This window comes from Orcinus orca, chromosome 16 (assembly GCF_937001465.1).
Source record: "Orcinus orca chromosome 16, mOrcOrc1.1, whole genome shotgun sequence".
NCBI classification, from domain to species: Eukaryota; Metazoa; Chordata; class Mammalia; order Artiodactyla; family Delphinidae; genus Orcinus; species Orcinus orca.
Window position 1 is genome coordinate 75,094,620 of NC_064574.1, and position 22,011 is coordinate 75,116,630.

At 47.7% G+C, this 22,011-nt stretch overlaps 1 protein-coding gene across 10 annotated transcripts in view; it reads right to left on the bottom strand.

Moving 5' to 3' along the window:
• The window catches only part of AUTS2 (activator of transcription and developmental regulator AUTS2), a 1,123,834-nt gene that overhangs the window by 74,458 nt on the left and 1,027,365 nt on the right, over positions 1-22,011 (bottom strand). For 9 of the 10 annotated variants that reach the window (XM_033426295.2, XM_049699567.1, XM_049699565.1 and 6 more), the window contains one exon: positions 12,635-12,686. In XM_033426295.2, coding sequence (XP_033282186.2) covers positions 12,635-12,686 — 52 coding nt within the window. Of the gene's footprint in view, positions 1-12,634; positions 12,687-15,266; positions 15,496-22,011 lie in introns of those variants that run through there. The other variant, XM_049699570.1, reaches the window with a different exon arrangement.

The following is a 22,011-nucleotide window of genomic DNA, read 5'->3' on the forward strand; positions in this document are numbered from 1 at the left end:
GACAGCTGAGTCCAACGGTAGGACCACAGAGTTACTTTCAACAGATCCAGTGCATCTGGCATCACAAATAAATAAATACAAAGGCTGTCCCACAATGAACAGGCTTATTCCCTGGTCAACAGGAGTACGGATTTCACCCAGGGATTCGCGGGTCATCTGAGCATTTACAGAAATCTCACTGCCAACTGTGCTTCCCTGATCTTGTCCGGTGGTCATCTACGTCAGAAGCACCTGGAAGGCTTGGTCAAAATGGACTCCTGGGCCACGGCCCTGGAGTTTCTGATTCTGTAGGAGATTCTGCACGTTTAACAGCTACTCAGGGGATGATGATATTGCTGGTCCAGGGACCACACTTGGAGAATTGCTTTCTAGACTTGATCCTGCACCTGAATTCCACTGGATTCATTCCTTTTAATGGCGAGTTAGTTCCTTATCATCAGAGACTTTGCCTTCCTCACAGTCTACAAAACTAAGTATTGGGCTCGGAAAACCAACCTGTGACACATCAAGAAGAGGTGGGCGTAGACTTGAAATGCAGGTCTTTAAGCACGTCGGGCTGGGCCAGTGGCAGCGTGGCCTCGGTCCTATCCTCAAAAGCCGACACTATTCCTGCAGCCCTTTCTCAGATGCATTCTACAGAACAACAGAGAAGACCTGGGGGCATGTGTGCACGCGTGCGTGCGTGTTCCCAGGCCAGCTTCTGCCACACAGGCAAACGGTCCCCAGCACTTGAGACTCCTCTCTCCCCAGTCCAGCCCTACCTGCCTGCAACCCTCCCTGTGCTAGGATGTCAGCTGTTCACCTGTATGGAAATGACAGCTGCTTGTCACGGTCTATATGAGAGGCCTCTCTTGCCGCGGTAACTAGCGCGCCATTTCCAAAGCTGTCATTCTCTGGTGTCAGCACAGCCCACTGTTCAAAGATGTGCTGTGACATGAACCAGGCAGCGCCGTGACTGTTACTGTCATGGACTCCTCTGTGCTCCGACACCCATGGCAGCTGCTCGGAGCCCAGGGTTTGTTTCACCCAATTATTTGTTTGTCACTTGGAAGCCCAAGATGTCGAGCAGGTATTGGGGAGGTATTTTTGGCCTGATGCACCGGCAGGAAGCATAATGAGGCCCTCAGGTGAAGGTCTATTTTGTCAGTTAGGTGGTAGGATGATGTGCAGCTGAGAAGCCGGAGTAGCAATTAGGATATTTGAATAAGATAAGACACCTGGCAGGATGCTGCGGAAGGCTCAGAAAGTCCGCCTTAACTTTTAAAATGCTAAAAAAAAAAAAAACCTGGTAGTAGGCAGTTTTCGAGTTTGTCCTGGAGGAATAGGGGAGGAGGAGACAGGAGAGCTCCTTCCTCCACCCAGAGGCCCTCAGAAGGAAAGGGCTGAAACCAGGCACCAGCCTGACCCAAAGGTGTGTTCTGGGCGGGTGAGGCTCTGGCCAAACAGGGGTCCTGGGTCATTTGGGCAAATACCGGTTGCTCCCGGGGGGCGAGGCCACAGTGGAAATGGAGCGCCATCTTCTAACCAGTTCTCCCCAGGTTTCCCGTGTAAGTCAGGGCTTTGCACTTCCCACGGGAGCAGAAATCAAATTGATGTGACGTCTAACATCTCGGGAAAAGGCCATTGAACAGGGCAACGTGGCCCCTACAGCCAAGTGCGACAACCAAACCCACATCGTTTAGTTTGATTAGATATTCGACCGAAGCCCACAGCAGCAGCGCCCCTGCTTCCAATCCAGGAGGCGGTGTCTCAGACTCTCAGTGTCTCGTCAGCGACGTTCCTCCTTTCCACAGCCGTCAGTCTCGGAAAATAAGGGCGATGGTCCAGACACACCTACTTCTCCTAAGCAACAGGCGACGGATCTGTTACCCATAAAATGAACACAGCGCCTCCTCTGAATGCACTCACAGCTTTAGTCTGTGCCAGCTCCCGGGCAATGGCAAGACACTGAAAGTACCGTTTCTTTACTCTGAAACAAACCTTTCCCCAACAGACACGAGAAGCCTGTGAAGAAAGCTAAACTCCAGCAAACAGCAAATGCGTATTGGGAGAAAAAGTTGATATTATCACCACCTCGTAGCAAATGAACAGTAGGAAGGAAGATTGCTTCAGTCAAGGAGGCCTAGATTAACTTTTGAAGAAGCAGAGCTCTGATGAATTGCTTGGTGCAGACTCTGCTGACAGCTGAGAACAGATGGCGAGGTGGTGACATTCTCTCGATGATCGAGAATGGTCCACCCAAGCCTCGCTTCAATTCACAGTTGGTAAAATGAGTCACTCTGTAGAAAAAGAGGCCTCTTGCCAGCTTGCCTCCGGGCTCTCCAAGGCTGGGCCTTGCTCTGCTATGAAGCCCGCAGCTCTACCCTCTTCTAACCTGTAGCAATCCCCAGCCTTGGAACCGGTCAGTCATTCAAGTCAAGTACAAAGGAACCGGCCGCTAGGTTCTCTATACTCTGGGCTTTTATAAACATTTACTAAGCAGATAAAACACCTCTTTTAACACCACTCCAAACACAAACCGGCAGGAGGACTCCGTATTGTTATTCTAATTCTGGAGGGAGGTTAATACCTAACAGCTGGTATTCAAACGGTAGCATCTCACTCCCTCCCCTCCCGCTCCCCGCCCTGAGGCTCCCCACCTTCCTGCCTCTCAGATGCTTCCAATAGAGATGGAATCTCCAGGAGTGAAGAGAGGTTTCTGCTTCCCTATTCTCGCCCATAGTTCAGGACTGAAGTCATGACACTCCTGCCAAATGCAAGTGCCCACAGTCTCATTCACAGCTCTCTGGGAAATACATGCCCTCTGCACAAGCTTCAGGCTCTAGAAGGACCTAGAACATTCCAAAGCAAACTCTGGCCTTTAGACCAGGATGGGATCTTGGAGTCTACCCAACTTTCTCAAGTTAACGAGAAAACCCAGTCTGATAGAGTGATTTGCTCGTGGTTACAAGCAGCCCAGCTCAGACTTGAGCCTGGATCTTCTATAACTAAAAGCTGTGGTACATCCTGCCACCTCCGCGCAGTATACCAACCTGGCAAACATTTAAGCAACAAAATCTAACTGAGGAAATGTGAAATCAAGAGGCCCTATTGATAGGCTATACACAGACCTTTACAATTCTCCCCCAAATCTTTTCAAGAGCTTAACTAAGTTAACAAGGAAGACAGCATCAATTTTTACAATGGCAAGTTCTAAGGGGCAGGTTTTAGTCTCACTGTGAGCACAAGCTGGCACATCTGTGCCCACAGAACCCCTCTCTGAAAGGGTGACATCGTCTGCAGTCTGATGGCTAGTCTGTTTCTGGTTTGCTGACCCGTCAGGGCTCACCTTGCATCAGGTTTTCCCTCCTAAAAAGGTGTTAAGGCTTCTTTCCCATTACACCATTTAAAAAGTCTCTTTTCGAATCTTAAAATATATTAGGCTCTTATGCTTCTGGTCATTATGTTTAATGCGATCTGTTCACTGCTGTATCTCCTGTGCCTTTTATGGAATCAGCGCTCAATAATAATTTATTTTAGATTTTTTTTGATGTGGACCATTTTTAAAGTCTTTACAGAATTTGTTACAATATTGCTTCTGTTTTATGTTTTGGTTTTCTGTCTGTGAGGCATGTGGGGTCTTAGCTCCCCGATCAGGGATCAGACCCATACCCCCTGCATTGGAAAGCAAAGTCTTAACAACTGGACTGCCAGGGAACTCCCTCAGTAATAACTGCTGAACAAAAGAATTCATTTCAATATGGCTTCCACTTTCTGCCAACTGAAGGAAGAAACGGAATGAACCCTGACGTCATTCACTTCACAAATGACAAATCCGACCTCAGAGGAAGACTCCTTGTCGAACCCAAGTCTATGGATGAAGTTCATGGATGAAGAAGCCTTCAGAGATCAGCCCAAGACGTCCAGCAGAGGACAGTCCACACTTGGAAAAATCAAAAACTGGTATAAAACGAAAGGAATTACATGGCTGGGCTTTTGGTGAGAGGAGCTTTGCTATGGAAAAGCCTTCCCCGGCTGTAAACAGATAATGAGAAAATGATGTAATCCTGGCTAAAATCAGGTTTCAGTGTTACTCTTCTGAGAGATGTGAAAGGTGATAGATAAGAGGGGGAAATGTTTTCCCAGGTTTCAGTGTTACTCTTCTGAGAGATGTGAAAGGTGATAGATAAGAGGGGGAAATGTTTTCCAAGTGGGTTTTAAAGGCATCGCAATCTAACCGCCTCCCACATCAGCCTATTAACACCGCACACTTGAGACATTTCCCTCTCCAAAAGGACTCTTAGAAAAAGCAATGATGCGCTCTCCACCTCCTCCTCTATAAGACAAGGTTTACGAGGGTCAGAAAAGATTTGAGCACCCACAGAACATTACTCCTTACTTAACTGGCGCCTCTCCCACCTCGGCATGGACTGGCCTCATGCTTACATCATCGGTTGCTAGGGAAATGCCCCTGCTGGAAAATCCTAAATCACTTCTAATAAAATCTGGCTGAAGAGTAACAATCGGTCCACTTACAGGCACAAGAATGGGCGTGGAGAGTGGAAGTATGGAAACGTGTCCTAGTAGAAGGGAAGGAAATCAGAGCTGTCTAAAGTTGAGCGTCACCATGGCAATGCGGTCACCATGATGCTTCTGGCAGCACCTGTTCAGATCACGGGGCGGGGGGGGGGGGCATCCTGGAATGCCAGGAAGACCTGGATGAGACCCCCACTGTCAAGAGAATGTTCCTACTAACTTCCAGGGAACACAGAATACTTTGGAACGGCATGGTGGAGAAAGTCCTAGGGACTTGTTCTGGCCAATGAGATGGCTGGAAATGCCCAACACCACAACCAAGCTGAAACTTGAAAGAGGTGTTCTATGATTCTGTCTCTACTCTTTTCCTTTTACTAAGATAACCATGATGAGGGCTGCTTCTCTAGCCTGGGTCCCAGAATAAAAACAAGGAGAACCACAGCTGGTCCGCAGCTGACACCTGATACGAGACCTTTGTTGCTGTAAGCTCTGCAGCATAATGTGACAAAGCAGATGAACAGAGGTCCTATTGAGTGATACAGAAGGGCAAAGACATCTCTCCAGGACAGCCATGCCAGTGTGCTGGGTGCTGAACACTGGCAAAAGATTTATAAGAGGGACTTCCCTGGTGGCGCACTGGTTAAGAATCCGCCTGCCAATGCAGGGGACACAGGTTTGAGCCCTGGTCTGCGAAGATCCCGCGTGCCGCGGAGCAACTAAGCCCGTGCGCCACAGCTACTGTGCCTGTTTTCTAGGGTCCGCGAGCCACAACTACTGAGCCCGCGTGCCACAACTACTGAAGCCCGCGTGCCTAGGGCCCGTGCTCCGCAACAAGAGAAGCTACTGCGATGAGAAGCCTGCGCACCGCAACGAAGAGTAGCCCCCCGCTCGCTGCAACTAGAGAAAGCCCGCGCACAGCAACGAAGACCCAACGCAACCAAAAATAAATAAATTTAAAAAAAGATTTATAAGAGAAAAGCACGTGGAACACGGCAGCTCTTCTTCCTAAGCTATTCTAATCAACACAATATCAAATTTTATTTATTTATTTTTTGGCCGTGTGGCTTGTGGGATCTCAGTTCCCCGGCCAGGTATTGAACCTGGGCCACGGCAGTGAAAGCCCAGAATCCTAACCCCTAGGCCACCAGGGAACTCCCAATATTAAATTTTCAATTCCTGGATTCAGTTAACGCTGAGAGGTTTGCTCAAATGTAGAATTCTGCACATCACACACACAGCGACCTGACAGAGCACCCCACTAAGGACTGGCCCCTTCCACTCCTACCCACAGGCTTCGGGAATTGGTGAGAAAGCATTTCTAGGAGGGGAACCAGAGGCACAGCCACTTATGGACAGCTTTCCACTCGGAGGTAAAATGAACCTCCAAATACCAAGTGATGGGCCACCTTACATAAGCAGGCTTTAGAATGCACTTTCCCAGCAAGTCCAGACACCCAGGCAATTGATGGAAGTCAAGTCTGTGGGTGGGCTGGGGGAGTGGGATAGAATATCTGAATTCGGGCCCAGGATCTCTTTGGTGAATTCACGAAGTGGGTCCTCAGTTGAGAGCCACTTCTACTTTCTTCAAGCACAGACTGGGGAAGTAGGTAAAAGATTTTGAAGGCTGCCCCAGGCTAAATCAAAGACAGCTGAGCAAAAAGTTCAGCCACCATGAAATTAATAAAATCCCTGTTGGGCCCGCTCTGCCATAGGTTCAAGAATAAACTGGTAAAAATTCGAAATGCACGGAGATTACTTGAGTGGGAATCCATCATTCTTCCACTGAAAAATTTTGACATTTCCCTATACAGCATATTCACTGGATTCATAATTCACCAAAGTTGCTTCCTGAGACTGAGCATTGCTGGACTTTCTGAGTAATTGAGACAAATTTTGTTAAATAAATTCCAGGCAAGTGCATATTTGACTTACGCACAGGAAAGGAAAGAATTCTTATGTAAGCTGCAACACAATAGAGTTTTATCTTATCTGAGGAACTTACTGTCGCTCGCCTGTGTGTGTTTTACTGCCAAAATAAAATAAATTGAAGCAGCTCACACATGATAACATGCTCTTTCCTAACTCATACTAATTGCCTGGCTAATTGATGTTTGTTGAACTTTCTCCATTTCATTGAGTGATTAGGTACAAAGCTAACAGTTGACATCTGTAGGCGCTTAACTGGCGTCTGTAATTACTGTTAATGTTAAATAATTGTTAGTTAATTGGAGTGGTAACTGAGTGAATGGAATCCAGATTGTGAAGCAAAAAGAAACCTAGTTAAATAAACATACATTTTCAGAGAAAACAACATTTTTGTGCAGTTGTCAGAAACCAGAAATAATCCAGAGGCCATGGGATAGCCACCAGCTTCCTCCACGCAGGAAACTCTCCAGGCCTGAGGCTGACCCCACGCACTTGAAGGTTGTTACCAGTGAGGAGGCCCTTTGTCATTTAACGGTTCTCATTAAAGACTCTCCAGAACTGATCTGATATTTTTTTGTGCCAAATGTCTACTATGAATGTAGATTACTTTCTGAGACAGCGAATTTGACATCATTGCCTCTACGAAGCACTAAATATGAACAGAATGAAATGTGACGCTGATCAACATTCAAGCTTCTTTGCTAATATTGCCAAGTATGGAGAAAAGCCTTTCCAAGAACAGCAGCAATCAATCAATAAATAAAGTAAGGGAAGAGCTTTTTGGTGGGCTCAAAACTAAACAGTGGCATGTGATCATCCGACTAAAACAATGTTACCCTGTAGCCTGCTCCAGCTCACAGGGGCGCTCAGGACCAGGAGATCTGGCCTACTTTTATCTGGAGAAGTGGCATCGCTGTCAGAGTTCTACTCCAAAGACACCATCAAGATCAATTCAAATGCTCGGAATATCTTCCACCCCTTGAGCTGAAATTCCAGTAAGGGGATCCAACATTTACCCAGGATTCCCCACCATACTCACGAACAAGGTCAGGGAAAGACCAGGTAGCAGTTGAAGGAAAAATATCTAGGGGGAAACACTTTCTGACCACATGGAATCTTTTTAGACCCTTCCCGGTGGTTTCACACTAAGAATACAAGGTTTCTGTTTCCAAGAATTCTCAAGGAATAATTCTATACAACAAATTCTGTATATAAGAGTCTGGCTCCTACAGGAAGGTCAATTTCCATAACAAAAGGAGCTGATTACGTGTTCTCTGCAGTGTGGAGTGGGAGGGAAAACCCAACCACTCACAACTCCTTTGTCTTCAATCAAGCACCAATTACCCTTCAATAGTATTTCCCCTGGATCAGACATCTCTATCCTCCAAAGACCCAAGAAAACGCTCTGAAACTACAAAAAGGATCCAGAGAAGGAAAAATAAAGAATGAGTGACAGTCCAACTTTCCCTTATATAGGATTTAAGACAGTACAAAAATGGGACTAATTTATAGAGGCTAAAATGGGCTCAGTTTACTCCTCTGCACGTGGGGAATAAGCTTTATGTCATGTTCTCCTTACAATGAAACCCAAGACACTACAAGGAATTGTAAAATGGTCTCCATATTTTTATTATAATTGGATTTTAAACTCTATATCTTTTTTTTTTTTAAAGAAAGCTATCCCACACTCAATTGCATTGTTTTCACTCACACAGAAAGCACAGAATTGTTTTAGGGGAGGGGCCTTGGTGGTAACATAACTCTTACCTTTACTTGTCACCAAACCAAGGAATTCCCCCTTTATGTCTAAACCTGATGAATGAAGTGAGATCATCTCCATGAAAGATTTTATTACGTACTCAGTTACTGAACCTCAACCCACCAAGCAGCATCCTTTCTCACTTCATCTCAAATCTCAACCAATTTTTTAGCCAGGTTTTCCTTCTATGCTGGTGATAAAACCATATTGTCAAAGATACCCAAAGGCCCTACTAATTCTAAAGGCTCCAACCTCATCTGTGTCCCAAGGAAACCCTCAGCACAAAATCGACCCCAAGAAGAGGCCTGTGGGGGCCTGGGAAAGGAAAACCAGCCCTGGTCAGAGAGAGCTCAAGGTGGCCCCAGTGTTCCGTCTGGCACTCATCATGGTGAGTGAGTGTCCACCAGAGTCCCCACGGCTGACCTGCGGGAGGGGAGGTGGGGTCCCACCCGGGAGGGTGGGTGGCTGCTCCTTTGCTGTATACGTTTCAGTAGATGGGGGTGCTCACGGCAGAAGGGAGCACAAAGCAGGGGCCTCATCCCTACCTGGGTCATTCCCCACCCCAGCTATCTGGAAACGCGCAGCTCTCTCACAGTTAGCTCAGGGCACCTCTCCCCAGGAGGGCCGGCATTACCACAGGACGAAGATGACGGCCAGAGGAGGTGTGAGAGTGATGGGGTGAAGTACACCACCTGGCTCCTCTCATCTCTAACTTGCCGTAGCTGCAGGACAGATCCTGGAAAAGAGGCAATTCAGGGCCTTTGCTCTACCCCTAAACTAGACCGTGGACCTGGCAGGATAGTCATGTCTGCTAAGTACTCATTTTCTGCATTTCTGCCTATGTGTGAAAGTGGCAAAACCCCTGAGAAGTAGGACGTAGAGTAGGTAAAGAAGGGTAATAAATACTGGCTGGACACACTGAATTGACTGACAAGTTAGTTCCTTTTAAGGATAAACAGTCTAGAATTTGGGGTACAAATCCTACTGCTCCTACAGCAGTTCAACCAACTAAATATGGACAAGAACTTAGTCTCTCTCTGTGTGTCTCTGTCTCACTGGGAAAATTAATTTTTTCTTTGGCAGATGGTTGAGTCACAAAGACAGAAGGATTCATAAAATTCACATGAACATCCTGTAAACATTTAAACACATAAAGATTAAATAAGGCAACCAGGACCTTGATTAAAGTTAAACTATTTTTTTCTGTCTCCAACCCTAAGCCCTGCAACTTGGAGGTTCATCTCCCCGCCCCTCTGGACAAGCTCAGTTCTCACTGGGCATGTCCTGTGTACATGCAAGCACGCACCGTTTGATTAATTTGTTTCAAAGTGGGAAATAAAAGGTGTCAGAAGGAAACAACAATTGGGAACACCTAAACACAAAAATCTTGCTGGTCCTCTGTTAAATTGGACAGACTCTACAACACCGAGAGAGTCAAAATAAAACCAAACAGGCAGAAGGGACACACAATGTGTTCACGGCACCTACCCTGCTTCAGCCCCTCCGCCCCTCCCCAGCTAACTGTTTTATCCCCACCAGAGACGTCGGCCCAGGACCAGGTTTTGCCATGATTGAAAATCCTGACCTAAAGAGGCGAAACGACTTACTCCAGCTCACCAACAGACTGATGGGACCTGAGCCACGGCCCCTGCTGCTTCAGCCACAGCCCCATCCCCCAACCGCCCAGCCCAGACATCAAAGCTGTGCACCCCACGCCCGGCCGGCCGGCCGGCCGGCCGGCCCCACCACAATCAGCTTGTGAGATTAGCACTGCCCTCCCACAGTGAAATTTTATGGACCGAATCCGCCTGCCACCGGGCTCCGCAAGCGTAATCTCGCCAGCGGCTGAAAGCCACACTTCTGGAAGGCCAGAGCCCGGTGGGGCTGCTGAGAGCGAGAGGTGATGTGTAGCTTTAAACATCCAGAGGAGAAGGAATACACGTGTCAGCTTCCCTGCACTCGTCAGACTGTTCAATAAACCGAGGCTTTGAAGATCTTCCCAGTGGTGTTTGTTACCTGGTATAAATTTGCCCTTTCTTGCATTGCTTTTTATTGCTCTTGGCTAAGAATACTGGACAGAGACGGGAGACCTGACTTGCAGGGGGGCAGGCTGCTTTGCAGGAGAACTTGAACTTGATGTGCAGGAAGCTGACAGTTCCTTGAAGGCCTTGTCAACCATCCATCCAGTAAACACTGCCACTACCCAGAGTAAAAACAGACCCAAACCCACATGCACATAGCAAGACTCTGCACCTGTCTTGAAGCAATTATTGACATTATCACTATACAATGAATCTCTTTTTGAACTTGTTTTCCTGATACTTAGCAGTTTGAATACTAATCCCCTTAACAAAACTGCCCCCATGCTTCCCCCCCTCCCCGCCCCCCCCTTAATCTCTTTCTCTCCAGGGGGAGGGCGGGTGCTGGATACCAGTCCATCTACTTTGCAGCACCTGGATTTGCATTGATTCCGGCTCTTGTCATTCATGTTACCAACAGGAATTAGCATAAGGCATTAAGGGGAAACTCTGGAGGAGAAAAGAAAGGCCATTCTGATGGAAATAAGGGGCAAAGGAATAATCTGCTATCAACTAAAATGCTTATTTGTGTGTGGTTTCCCAAGCAAAGCTTAGCAAAAAGCCTATGTTGATTTTAGTGTACACAAAGAAACCTTAATCCTTTCAAGGCAACTAAATCACCCCCAGAAAAGCAGCTCAGAAGAAAGGCACCCTGTCAGGACGACTATTCACAACCGAAGAGATGCCACAAATCACACTCTGTAAGTAAACAAAAATAAGAACGTGGGAGACGTCTGATTGGAAAAGGGAGAGGGGCCGGGGGAGCAGGAGGGAAGAGGCAGAGGGACGGGGATGTTGCCTGTCATCGATCACTCCTCCTCGGCCCTGAAGGGGAGCCTTTCAGCCCCGTGAGGGCAGCGGGGCCTGAGTGCAGGTCCCAGAGCCAACTCTCCTGCCAGGCCTGATCCCAGAGAGGGGAAACACATTCCACAACTTTACAGCAAGTTAGCAAAAGAGAGACACGGTCATGTGGGCTGGAGGGCCTGGGGAGGGGGTGGGGCAGGGTGTCACTGAAACACAGAGGACCTCCTTTTGGTGAACTGTCCGGCCTCGGGCTCCACCTCCTCCTATCAGTCAGGGACACACGACCATCTACCCAACCTCTTCCCTCGTCAAAATGATCAATAAGCAATGACGTATCTTTCCATTTGAGCCCTGTACGCTGTGAACTGCAGTGTATCTTCTTTTATTGGGCTTTAGCATGATGGACAACAAATTGATACAAGCTTTCAGTCCATCAAAATATATGATGAAACATAAAACTGGAATACCCCATTGTGCAATAAAAAAAGATAAAATTCAATAGGACAATAATTCTGGGAGTGACAGCAATCACATAAGCATGTACACCTAGAGGGAAGCCTAAACATAATGTACTATTTGAAGCCTGCAGTTGGTTCCAATTCTAAAATAATCTGGGAGCTCAGAATAACTGCACTTGGAAACATGTGTGACCAACCAGCTAGCAAAAATGCTAGCCAAGGCAACTATAGAATGCCAGGGTGGTTTCGTATTTCACTTCATGAAGGCCCAACCCTGTTCAAGCTACCAAGTATCTTTGGTGTAACACAGAACGAGACCACGACAGGAAGCATACGTTCTGTATTTAGCGATTACCACACAAGCACCTACAACAGGTTCTACATTGGAGAGAAAGAGATCAAATAATTTATATGATTTATATACCTTTCAAAGTATACACCACTGTAAAGCCCGTGATTAGAAGCTCCCTTAAATTTCATTATTTCCAACAATACTGCTACAAATGAAAACTGACCAGAAACCTATTGGCAGTGATTTAAGTTTCCCCTTAATGTATTGCTATATCATTAGCCTCTCTTACTCTATATTGCAGTTTGGAAGAAAGTTAATGGGGTGGCACGTATTTAAATTTTGTCCTCTTGATCGTTTATTAATTTTACAGAAAGCCCACAGCAGAGTAAGGCTTGGTTTATGACCATAATGCTGTGAGTACTAAACATGCACTGATTATTAGAGTCTGCAGGACAAATCAGCGATTTATCATTCTCCAGCTGCTGGGTTGTTGATAAGGAACAAAGTTAAGGCATCTTGAGAACTATTATTCTCCATTACCACTTCCTACGTTAAATGAAAGTCGCATAGACAGTAGTAATTTCTTAGTCAAATCAATGTAAGTAAGGATTCAATATATTCTTTTAAAATCAACTGTTTTTGGATGCAACACAAAAGCACACAGATTCTGTCTCAAGCAAAAATACAAATTATGAACCGTAGCTCCAGAATGAAAAGGGAATGACCATTGTTCTTTATGCTTTCCTCCCGACAACGGAGCAAACAGCAAAACAAGCTATTGCTCGGATTTAAGGAGTCTTACCTTTGTTTACAATAACAGTATTGAAGAGTTTTTCAGAGCTGGCATCTGAGGCCTGCAACACAAGAAAGGGAAAGAAAGCATTACTACTGTCATTAATTTTGTCATCACCATCATCATTACGATGATTTTAAATCAATTTTACTACGTTTTAGAAAAGCCTAAAAAGGAGAGCGGCAATTTCCCCCAATCCTCCATAAGGTGGTGCTGGTTGACTGCGAGAGCCAGACCTGCAGTGCAGCTATTTGCTGAGGGAAGAAAAAAATCTGATTTTAAAAACATGTCCTTATTAGACATATTATCTGTGCAAAACGTATCTCTATGAGATGATACACAAAGCAATTCAGCTCATTCGCATAATGATTTTGCAATTTCATTGACAGATCATTATTTTGGAAACAGTACTTTTTTCACATTTGCAGACATGCCCTATTTTTCAATTTTCTCTCACAAACTAGAAATGCCTATTATTTAATGCTAAGCTTCTCCTCACTAAAAAGTGTCAACCAGCACTCCCTGAAATTCATTTTTAAAGATTTATCTGATGACCCCAAGATCCCTGCCCCCTGTGGTAACCACGACGACCTTGGTGTTGAAATGAAAGCCAGCCGACCTGTCCAGCAACCCGACACTACACACACCATCAGCATTATTTCCTTTCCATTTTCTAGAAATCACGTCTGCTAATTATTACAGTGGCTCCAGGAATGTGAAACAAGCCTGTTTAAACAGCAAGGATACAGGCAATTTAAATTATACACTAATGTTCTGGAAAATCAACATGAAGTCTGTTTGGAGAAAAATGCTATAATGTTTCAGAAGCACTGTATTTCTAGAACCTGAAAAATTAAAAAATAAACTTAAAAATGAAGCAGTTCCATTATACAGTAATTTGATGATATACATGCATTTAAAGTTATAACGGCTATATTATATTTACGCTGCTGTTGCTACCCCACCCTTGTAAGAAATCACTGGTCTTCACACTTCACGCATTGAAATGCATGTGTTGACAAAGCGAAGCAGAGAACGGGGAATAAATCTAGAAGAAATATAAGAAACAGGGTGCGGGGGAATCTGAAATACAACATATTCAGACTCTGGAGCTGGCTTTTGGGGACAAAGAATATATTCAATTTAGTCTTTTTGTGTTATGTTGATAAAGATGAGATATGCCCGAGTGTTATCTGGGGAACAAGTTCTAGTTCTCAATGCAAGTGATACAGAAAGACAAAATATTGTTATTATGACTATTTTCCCCTTTATTTTAATTCTAATCTGCCTACTGTAAACGTGATTCCAAAGATTAATATATCAAGAAAAAAATGAATGCACAGTATGTGCACAAGTGTTGAACTCTATACGTTTATACATAAGCAGTTTAAAATAAAAGAAATCCTTGATAAATGTTTCCCTTTATTTTGCATGAACAAAAAATATGCTGAGGGCCTTCTTGACATTTTAAACATAATTAAATAAAACGGCATATTACAGTAGCTTTTCATAAAAATAAACCACCAAAAATGTGTTGCATGGAGGGGGAAACAAGATATGCATTAAACAAATCAAGAATATTGAGTTATAAAAGCAAAAATTACAGGAATAGTGTTGTTACATTATAATATTAAGTGAGATGTCTAGGAACACGAGTTTCCCAGCTAAAAACTTGGAGATAAGAGCATTTCACCATTCCTTGATGAAAAAGTGTCTCTTAGTTCAAATTGGAATGGCTATGGTAAATTCATGGCTTAAACTACAGTTGATATATTTAAAAGGAAAAAAAGGGGGGGGGGCTATTAATTCATTTTACTAAATTGAAATAACCCCTGCAGATTTGGGGACTACCTATTAAAAGGAGCCTAACTGGCCCAAAGCACTACAGGAACAAAGTACTGTACCGTCAATGCAAAAAGCATGGGTGAGGAAAAGGTTCTTGATCCAGTTTTTATTTACACTTGGGGTATGTGTGTGTGTTAGAGGGGGAGAGAGAGAGGGACAGAAGCTGTAGGTGAAGAGGCCCTCTGGCTGTCTTGCACACCCTCCTTGGGGCTGCCACCCTTGTCAGCTCCACTGGGCTCCACACCATATTCTCAAGTAGCCAGTTAAGTGATCCTTATGTCTGAAGCGAACTTAGAGGATGTGATTATACGATGCCAACCGGTAAGTTATTAAGGAAATGAGTCTGACAGGATATTCAGAGTGACTTAGGAGTAATGCTCTCTAATAAAAGCTTTTCCAGCCCTTTAATTTTCTGATACATGTCACAAAGCCGTTTTGTAACTGGTAAGGGTAAGGGGGGCGGGGGTCCTCAAAAAGGCCTCCATGGAAAAACACCCAAAAGAAAATGACAGCAATGGGACTTAGGCTAATCATAAAATGATCTGGACCCCTTTCTCCCCCATCCAGGTGGTTACAACTATGGCTGACCACTGTCCTGAAAAGTCAGAAAAGAGCTTCTCAGCCAAAGCCTTAAGCAGGAACTACAAGGAAATTCTTTGCTTTCTCTCGATGAACTTTCAAATTTAACTTGTGCTTTAAAGCATTTGTAGAAATTTGTGGCTTCTTGGATCTTAATCTTTGGCATGTTTTCTTTTTCATTGTTTTTTAGGAAAAAGTGTGAAATTCCTTATATTACCTGGACCATTTTCCTGGCTGATTTTTTTGTTTTTAATCAGGGACGTCTAATGGAAACGTGGTGAGCCAAGGGTTAGCCGGCGAGTACAGCTTTTCCTTCTCTCCTTTCTTAATAGGGGGGCACCTTTACATACTAAAGGTCTTTAGCTGTTTGCTCGCCATTTCACTTCATCCCCCTCACTCGGTTTTGGAGGATGAGGGCGTGAAGTGGCTGCACCTGAAAGTGACAGAAAAAAACAAAGCTCTCTTGGCTGCTTTTTATTTCGGGGGGAGGTGGAAGAAGATTTTTAACAAAAAATACTGAAAAATTACTAGACGCCGTAGTTGGTGTTTAAAGAAAAGTTAAATAAGTCAAACAGATTGAAGAAAGGAACACAGAGAATGAGGAAACGAAGAAAAGCCTTCCGAGCAGACAGGAGTGGGACGCGCGGCCGCTCGGGTTCGAGGTCCACCTTAATTCCCTTCGGCCGCGGACCCCGGGCACGGCCCTCTGCACCCGCACGAGGAGGGGCTTTCCAACAAGAAAAGAGAAACCTCCTCGAAACTTAAGCGCGAGTTCTTTCCCCAGCTGCCGCGATACCGAGCCCAGATCTTTCGCTTCCCTTGGCACCTTGTGCGGGCCAGGATCCCGACCTCGGCGCGGGGAAGCAGTACCCCGGGAAGCGGCAGCGAGCGCAGCGCCAAGGTTTTCAGCCCGAGCGGGCGCAGGCCGCGGCCCCAGCCGGAGGCAGGCGGAGCCCCTCGGGGCGGGTGGCGCCGAGGCGGCTCCGGTCCCCGGGCACGACCGCACACCTCCGGCCGCCCGCGCCGCCGCTCCCCGCCCGAGCCAGGCTGGCCAGGGGTGGAAAGTACAAAGGCGGGCGGCCGGGCCGGCAGGAGGGAGGAGGGATGGGTGGCGGCGGGGGGCTCGGGCGCGCCAGACCCGCCCCTGCCACCCCTGCCCGCCGGCCCGGCCGCCGCAACAAAAGACCCCCGACCCGCCGCCTCCCTTTCGACCGCGAGCGGCGAGCGAGGGAGCCGCGCCCGCAGGGCTGCATTACCTGATCGCAAAGGGTTAAGCGGTCCTGTCAGCCCCAAGTTCATGGTTTGGTTCCTGAGCAAGGCTCACGATGGGGTATCGTCAGAGACCAGGGGGAAAACCAGCCAAACATGAAGAGAAAACGCCCAACTCCGACCGGGCTAGGTCCGCGCCAGTCTCTCCTTTCCAGGCGAAAGTCTGAAAGCGGATGCACGCGAACCAAATCCGTACGAACGGCAGCTCCGGGGCGGCCGAGCGCCAGCGCCGCGCACACATCCAGCGCGGCCGAGGCCAGGCGGGCAGCGGGCGGCCGGGAGGGAGCGCCCGGCCCGCGCTCGTCCGCTGACTCCCGGCTGCTCCTGAGGCGCGCGGGGCCGGCCGGGCACGGCGGGGACTCGAGGGGCGTCCCGGGCAGGCCGGCGGGCGGGCGAGGCGAAGAGGAGCGGCCCTAGCCGCGGCCGCGGCGCGCAGAGCTAAGAGCGAGGCGGCGGCGGCGGCGACAGGACAAAGGAGACCATGTGCGGAGGGGAGGAGGGAGAGGGAGGAGGAGGAGGAGGGCGCGCAGCGGCGGCGGCTTCTCCCCGGCGGCCGCCTGGGGCTCCCCGACTGCCGCTCCCGCCTCTCCAGCAGCACTGCGGGCCGACCGGTCCCGGTCCAGCCGCCGCCGCCGCCGCGGCGCTGGAGGAGACGCTCCGGGAGTCTTTATTCGGGGCCGATCCCGCCGGCACGCGGCGCGGGCGGCGCTGCAGCGTCCGGGGCGCCGGGCGGGCTGCGCGGGGCCGGAGGCGCCTCCCGGCCGGAGCTCGAGGGCCGGCGGAAAGCGCCCGGGGCTGGCTCGGCTCCGGCCCGCGCTCCGCTCGCGGGCGCCTGCCTCTCCCGCCGGCTCGCCGCTCAAGTGAACTCCATCGGCGGCCGGCGCCGCGCGCTCCCTGGCTGGACGGGTGGCGGGAGGGGGCGGCGGCGGCACAGGCGGCTCTCGCTCCGGACTTCGCTCCGGGACTGCGCCAAGCGCGCCTCCTCCAGACGCTCGCAGCTCTCGGAGCGGGACTTCCTCGGCGCGCCGAGCCCGAGCCGCCGGTGCCACCGCCCCTCCTCCGTCCCGCCCCGCGCGCCCCGCCCCTCGCCGCCCCTTCTCTCGGCCCCGGCGCCGGGTCGGCCCCGCGGGGGCGCAGTCCCCGAGCGCGACTTCGACAGCTGTCGTTCCCCCCGCGGCTCGGGCCCTAGTTCCCCATGGCCGCCTTCTCGGCGGGCGGGCGCGGCGGGAACTGCAACGCTCCGCACCCTCCCCGCAGCCGTCGCTTCCAGTGCTGCGCCGCGGCAGGGAAAGGCCAGTAGGCCCGCGGGCTGGGGTTGAGTCGCCACTAGGCCGGTCACATCTGCGAAGAGCAGGCTCTCTGGATGGCTGTGAGGGCTCAATGAGAAAGTGATGTATTTATGTAAACCGCCTGGCACATAATAGGTGCTCAATACAAGAGTAATAAGTACATTGTTGAAAATGGAGTGGGGTGGTCAGAGTCTAGTATTAGAAAAAAAAAAGGTCTTAATCTAACCTTATCCCCACCTGATCAAAAGCTGAATGCAGTTTGGTTAGGTCTCAAGGATAACAGTGCATGAAGTGGCGGTTTGCAAATCCCGCCTCCCCTTAGTCTTCAAATCCACTGACATTTATACACTTCACATCAACAAAAGTGGAGCTGGTTGCCACCATCAGATGTAGGGAAAGGATTAAAGCAATGCCACAGCCTCACTAAATGCACAGCAATTACTATCATCCTAACATTTATCATCATTGTGTTCTCTAGCGCCCAGTGTAGCGCCTGGAAGGAGGGGGCTGAATGACCACAAACTTGGCCCCTGGTGGGTTCCCCTGAGCCAAACACTCCCACCAGAGCACCAAATCTCCCGTCTGTCCAGTCTGGTGGGCCCCTGGTCAGAATTCTGGCCGCCTTTGTCACTGTCCCAACCACAGAGGCCCTGCAAGGGTACCAGGCCATACATGGGGGTGAAGAGACCCTCTATAAACATCTGGAGTTTTTATTCCACACCTGCAGCTTGGCAGGGTCTCTTCTTGGTGCACAGGAAAAGTTGCTGAGATTGTCCCAGCACAAGGCAAAAAGGCAAGCAAGGCCTAGGTTGCAACTGCGAGGTTTCTAGGGTAGAACAGGCACACTAGGGTGGGTGAGAGCTCCTGATTTCCCTTCAGTGCCACTGTCACCTGGAGTGCAGCTGGGAAGAGAGGAAAGGGACAGGGCTGGGAGAGATGTACACCACATACACATGACATGGAGACTGGTTTCAAGCAATAATGTCCATTCTTCACCTCTCTGAAGTTGAACATCCATCACTGTTTGATTTCATGGCACTCTTGAAAAACCTCTCAAGGGGAAAAAAGTGGGTGCTTGCTGTATGGCATAATTTTTTCCCTTTAACTTCCAAATACAATTACTTTTGGAAATAAGAGGCTCTCCCTCTCTAGCTTCACAACGCCCCACCCCACCCCAAATGGTAGCATTATGTGGTGTTTCTAAAAAAAATTTTTTTTTAAAGATAGGTAAAAGAGATTTTTCTCTAACTTGACTCCCTGGGTAAATCAGAAGAAAAGAGAAATCAGAAGAAAATGTGCCTCAGAAGGTGTGAGTCTGAAGCTGGATTTTCCAATTGCTTACAAGATGTCTCAAAAACCAGCCGAAGCCCTCGAGCCAGGGAGCATTCATTCTGAAGCTGTTTCTACAATACCAAGATAGCTCAAAGGCAAACATTAAATTTTCAAGAAAAGACATTTAAATGTTGTTTCTTTTGGAGCCATCAAAATGGGACAGTTTTCTTATCTTGTTCGCTAATAAAAATCAATATTACCGGGAAGAAATTACCAGAGCTCCTACCGGGTCCTCTACAGGGTAAACTGAGGCACACAAAAGCATGGGCACCTTAGCTGACCGACTCAAACCACCGCTTAGGCCTCTAAAGTGCCCTCATCAGGCAGCACTGCTGACGCTTGCCACGCCTTGCATTAGACTGTCATCTCTGATTATCAGGGATTAGGCCTCAGATGAAAGTCTGGGAGAGATCTGCATGTGTCTCTGTATCGTGATTATCTGTAATTGGGAGGAATGCAGAACCGCCAAGAGCTGAGCCTCTAAGAGAAGCCACAGACTTGGCCTCTGCACCACTGCATCCGTATCCAGCCCCCCTGTACCCCTCCAGCACCCTTCACCCTGCCACAGTGCCCACCACCACTTTGCTTCCTTTCTCAGTCTCTCACCAGACACACAAATGAGTACATTCTGATTGGGTTCCAAGTTGCTCTATTCCCCCTCCTTTCTGGCAGGGAAGGAAGCAGTGTCAAAACTGGAAGGGATAGGGCTTCCCTGGTGGCGCAGTGGTTGGGAGTCCGCCTGCCGATGCAGGGGGCGCAGGTTCGTGCCCCGGTCCGGGAAGATCCCACATGCCGCGGAGCAGCTGAGCCCGTGAGCCATGGCCGCTGAGCCTACGCGTCCGGAGCCTGTGCTCCGCAACGGGAGAGGCCACAACAGTGAGAGGCCGGCGTACCGCAAAAAAAAAAAAAAAAAAAAACTGGAAGGGATAAGCTACAGGACAGCATCAGAAGTAGAAAGAAGGTAGAAAGAAAAAACAAGATCATCCCTACACTCGGTGACTGGATCCTGGTCAGAGATCTGACTTGCAAGAATCTAGACTTACTATGTTTTTTTTTTCCTTGAGAAACTTAGCTTCCCTTTATAGGAATTTTAATCTACAGATTACAAAGTCAAAGGCTGGCAGCCACCGTGTCTGTTATATTTAGAAGGTTTAACATACTAATCACTAATGGCTTCTTATTGTCACCTTCAGCCTCTGAACCAGATCTAAGAAGGGCAAGTCTTACAAAGGGGAGGTCCTAACGAAGCAGGCAGTAAGAATATGGATTCAATGGTCTTGCCAGTGTTAGAGCAATTATTTCAGAAACAATTTTTTTTTTTCTTGGCCACGCCATCCAGCTTGCAGGATCTCAGGTTCCCCGACTAGGGACTGAACCCGGGCCATGGCAGCGAAAGCCTGGAATGCTAACCATTAGGCAACCAGGGAACTCCCGACAATTTTTAACATATGACCAAAGATCTTAGGCATGTCTATGATTAACTAGCTGAATTTTTTTTAAAAAGCTAAATTAAAATATGGAGACTTCTTCCTCAATTCTCAAAGTATATCTAAAGATAAACTAGGTTTAAAAACCCGGTCCCGGGACTTCCCTGGTGGCACAGTGGTTGAGAGTCCGCCTGCCGATGCAGGGGACACGGGTTCGTGCCCTGGTCTGGGAAGATTCCACATGCCGCGGAGCGGCTAGGCCCGTGAACCATGGCTGCTAGGCCTGTGCGTCCGGAGCCTGTGCTCCGCAACGGGAGAGGCCACAACAGTGAGAGGCCCGTGTACCGCAAAAAAACAAAAAACAAAAAACAAAAAACAAAACTAATGGAAGTTCTTCTAAATCAATCTAAAATGGCAGTTTTAAAGTTTAAAATATGAAATTTGATTCAATTTGTATCACTAATTACCAGACTGAGACTAAACATTTTTTGGTAAAATATTTCTTATAAATTCTGGTCTTCTGTTGAGTACCTTACATAGAAAAAGTTTATTAATTTCAAGGTGTTCTCCCTCATAAATATAACAAACTTCAGGTACTCCCTAAAAGAACACACGCTGGGTGATTCTTGGGGTGGTTTAAAGGAAGAGGAAGTCTTTACAAAAAATTTCCTCCCGTTTTTCTATGTTAAATTATGTAGTTTGAAAAGACCATGAAAGGGGAGTAATAACACATGAGTTCTGTCTCCCAACTAGCCTTGGGAAAGATGTCACCCCACCTGGCTTATTTCTATGTCTCCTAGAGGATCTTTTCAAATTCTATAGCTTTTTAAGCTTTGAAAATATGTTTCTATTTGTTCTTTGGGGAGAGGTTAAGAGCCAGCATCTGGTTGCCATCATGGCCCTGTCATTTCTGAGCCAGGAGACCTTGGGCAAATCTCTTCCCTCTCCCACCTCAGTTTCCTCGTCTGTAAAATGAGGTGACAACAGTAACTAGACTTTACAGGGCTGTTGTCAGTAACAGCCCCCCAGCGCTTAGTAAGCGGGATATACGTGTTGGCTACAATGATTAAAGATACACTCTTACTTTGATTACTGCAGAGACGAACAAATAAGAGTATGTTCTGGTATGGCTGCAATGTCCACGGCCATGCCTTCTACAGAATTCCCTCAATGCAGATCCCCACAGTGAGGATGAAAATAACCACATGAACATCAAAAGTGACACCGATCCCCAGAAGTGGTGACAGTGGTTTGCACCACCTGTACTAGAGTAGAGAACCCCACCTTCACACGGGCATTACTACTGCCAACAGTTCCTCCAGACAAGGTCCAAACCTGGATATTGAATATTGCATAGCCTGGGTCACATAATAAGGCGGGAGGGACCGGAATAATGTGGATCTTCTTAACACATTCTAAAGTCCAGTCATGAATCAAGCAAAATATTGTCAGAGTTCGAAAGGCTTTAAGACGTGATCAACCTCCTAATGGTGAGGGCTTCAATTTCTTAAAACATAAAATAGCAGGCACCCCAATTATGTCACTCTGACATGCTAAACTATCATTTCCCATTTACACAGGCCCACAGTTTTATCTATAACCATGCAAACGGTTTCTTCCTGGTGCAGAAGCGCGTTTTGGTTCT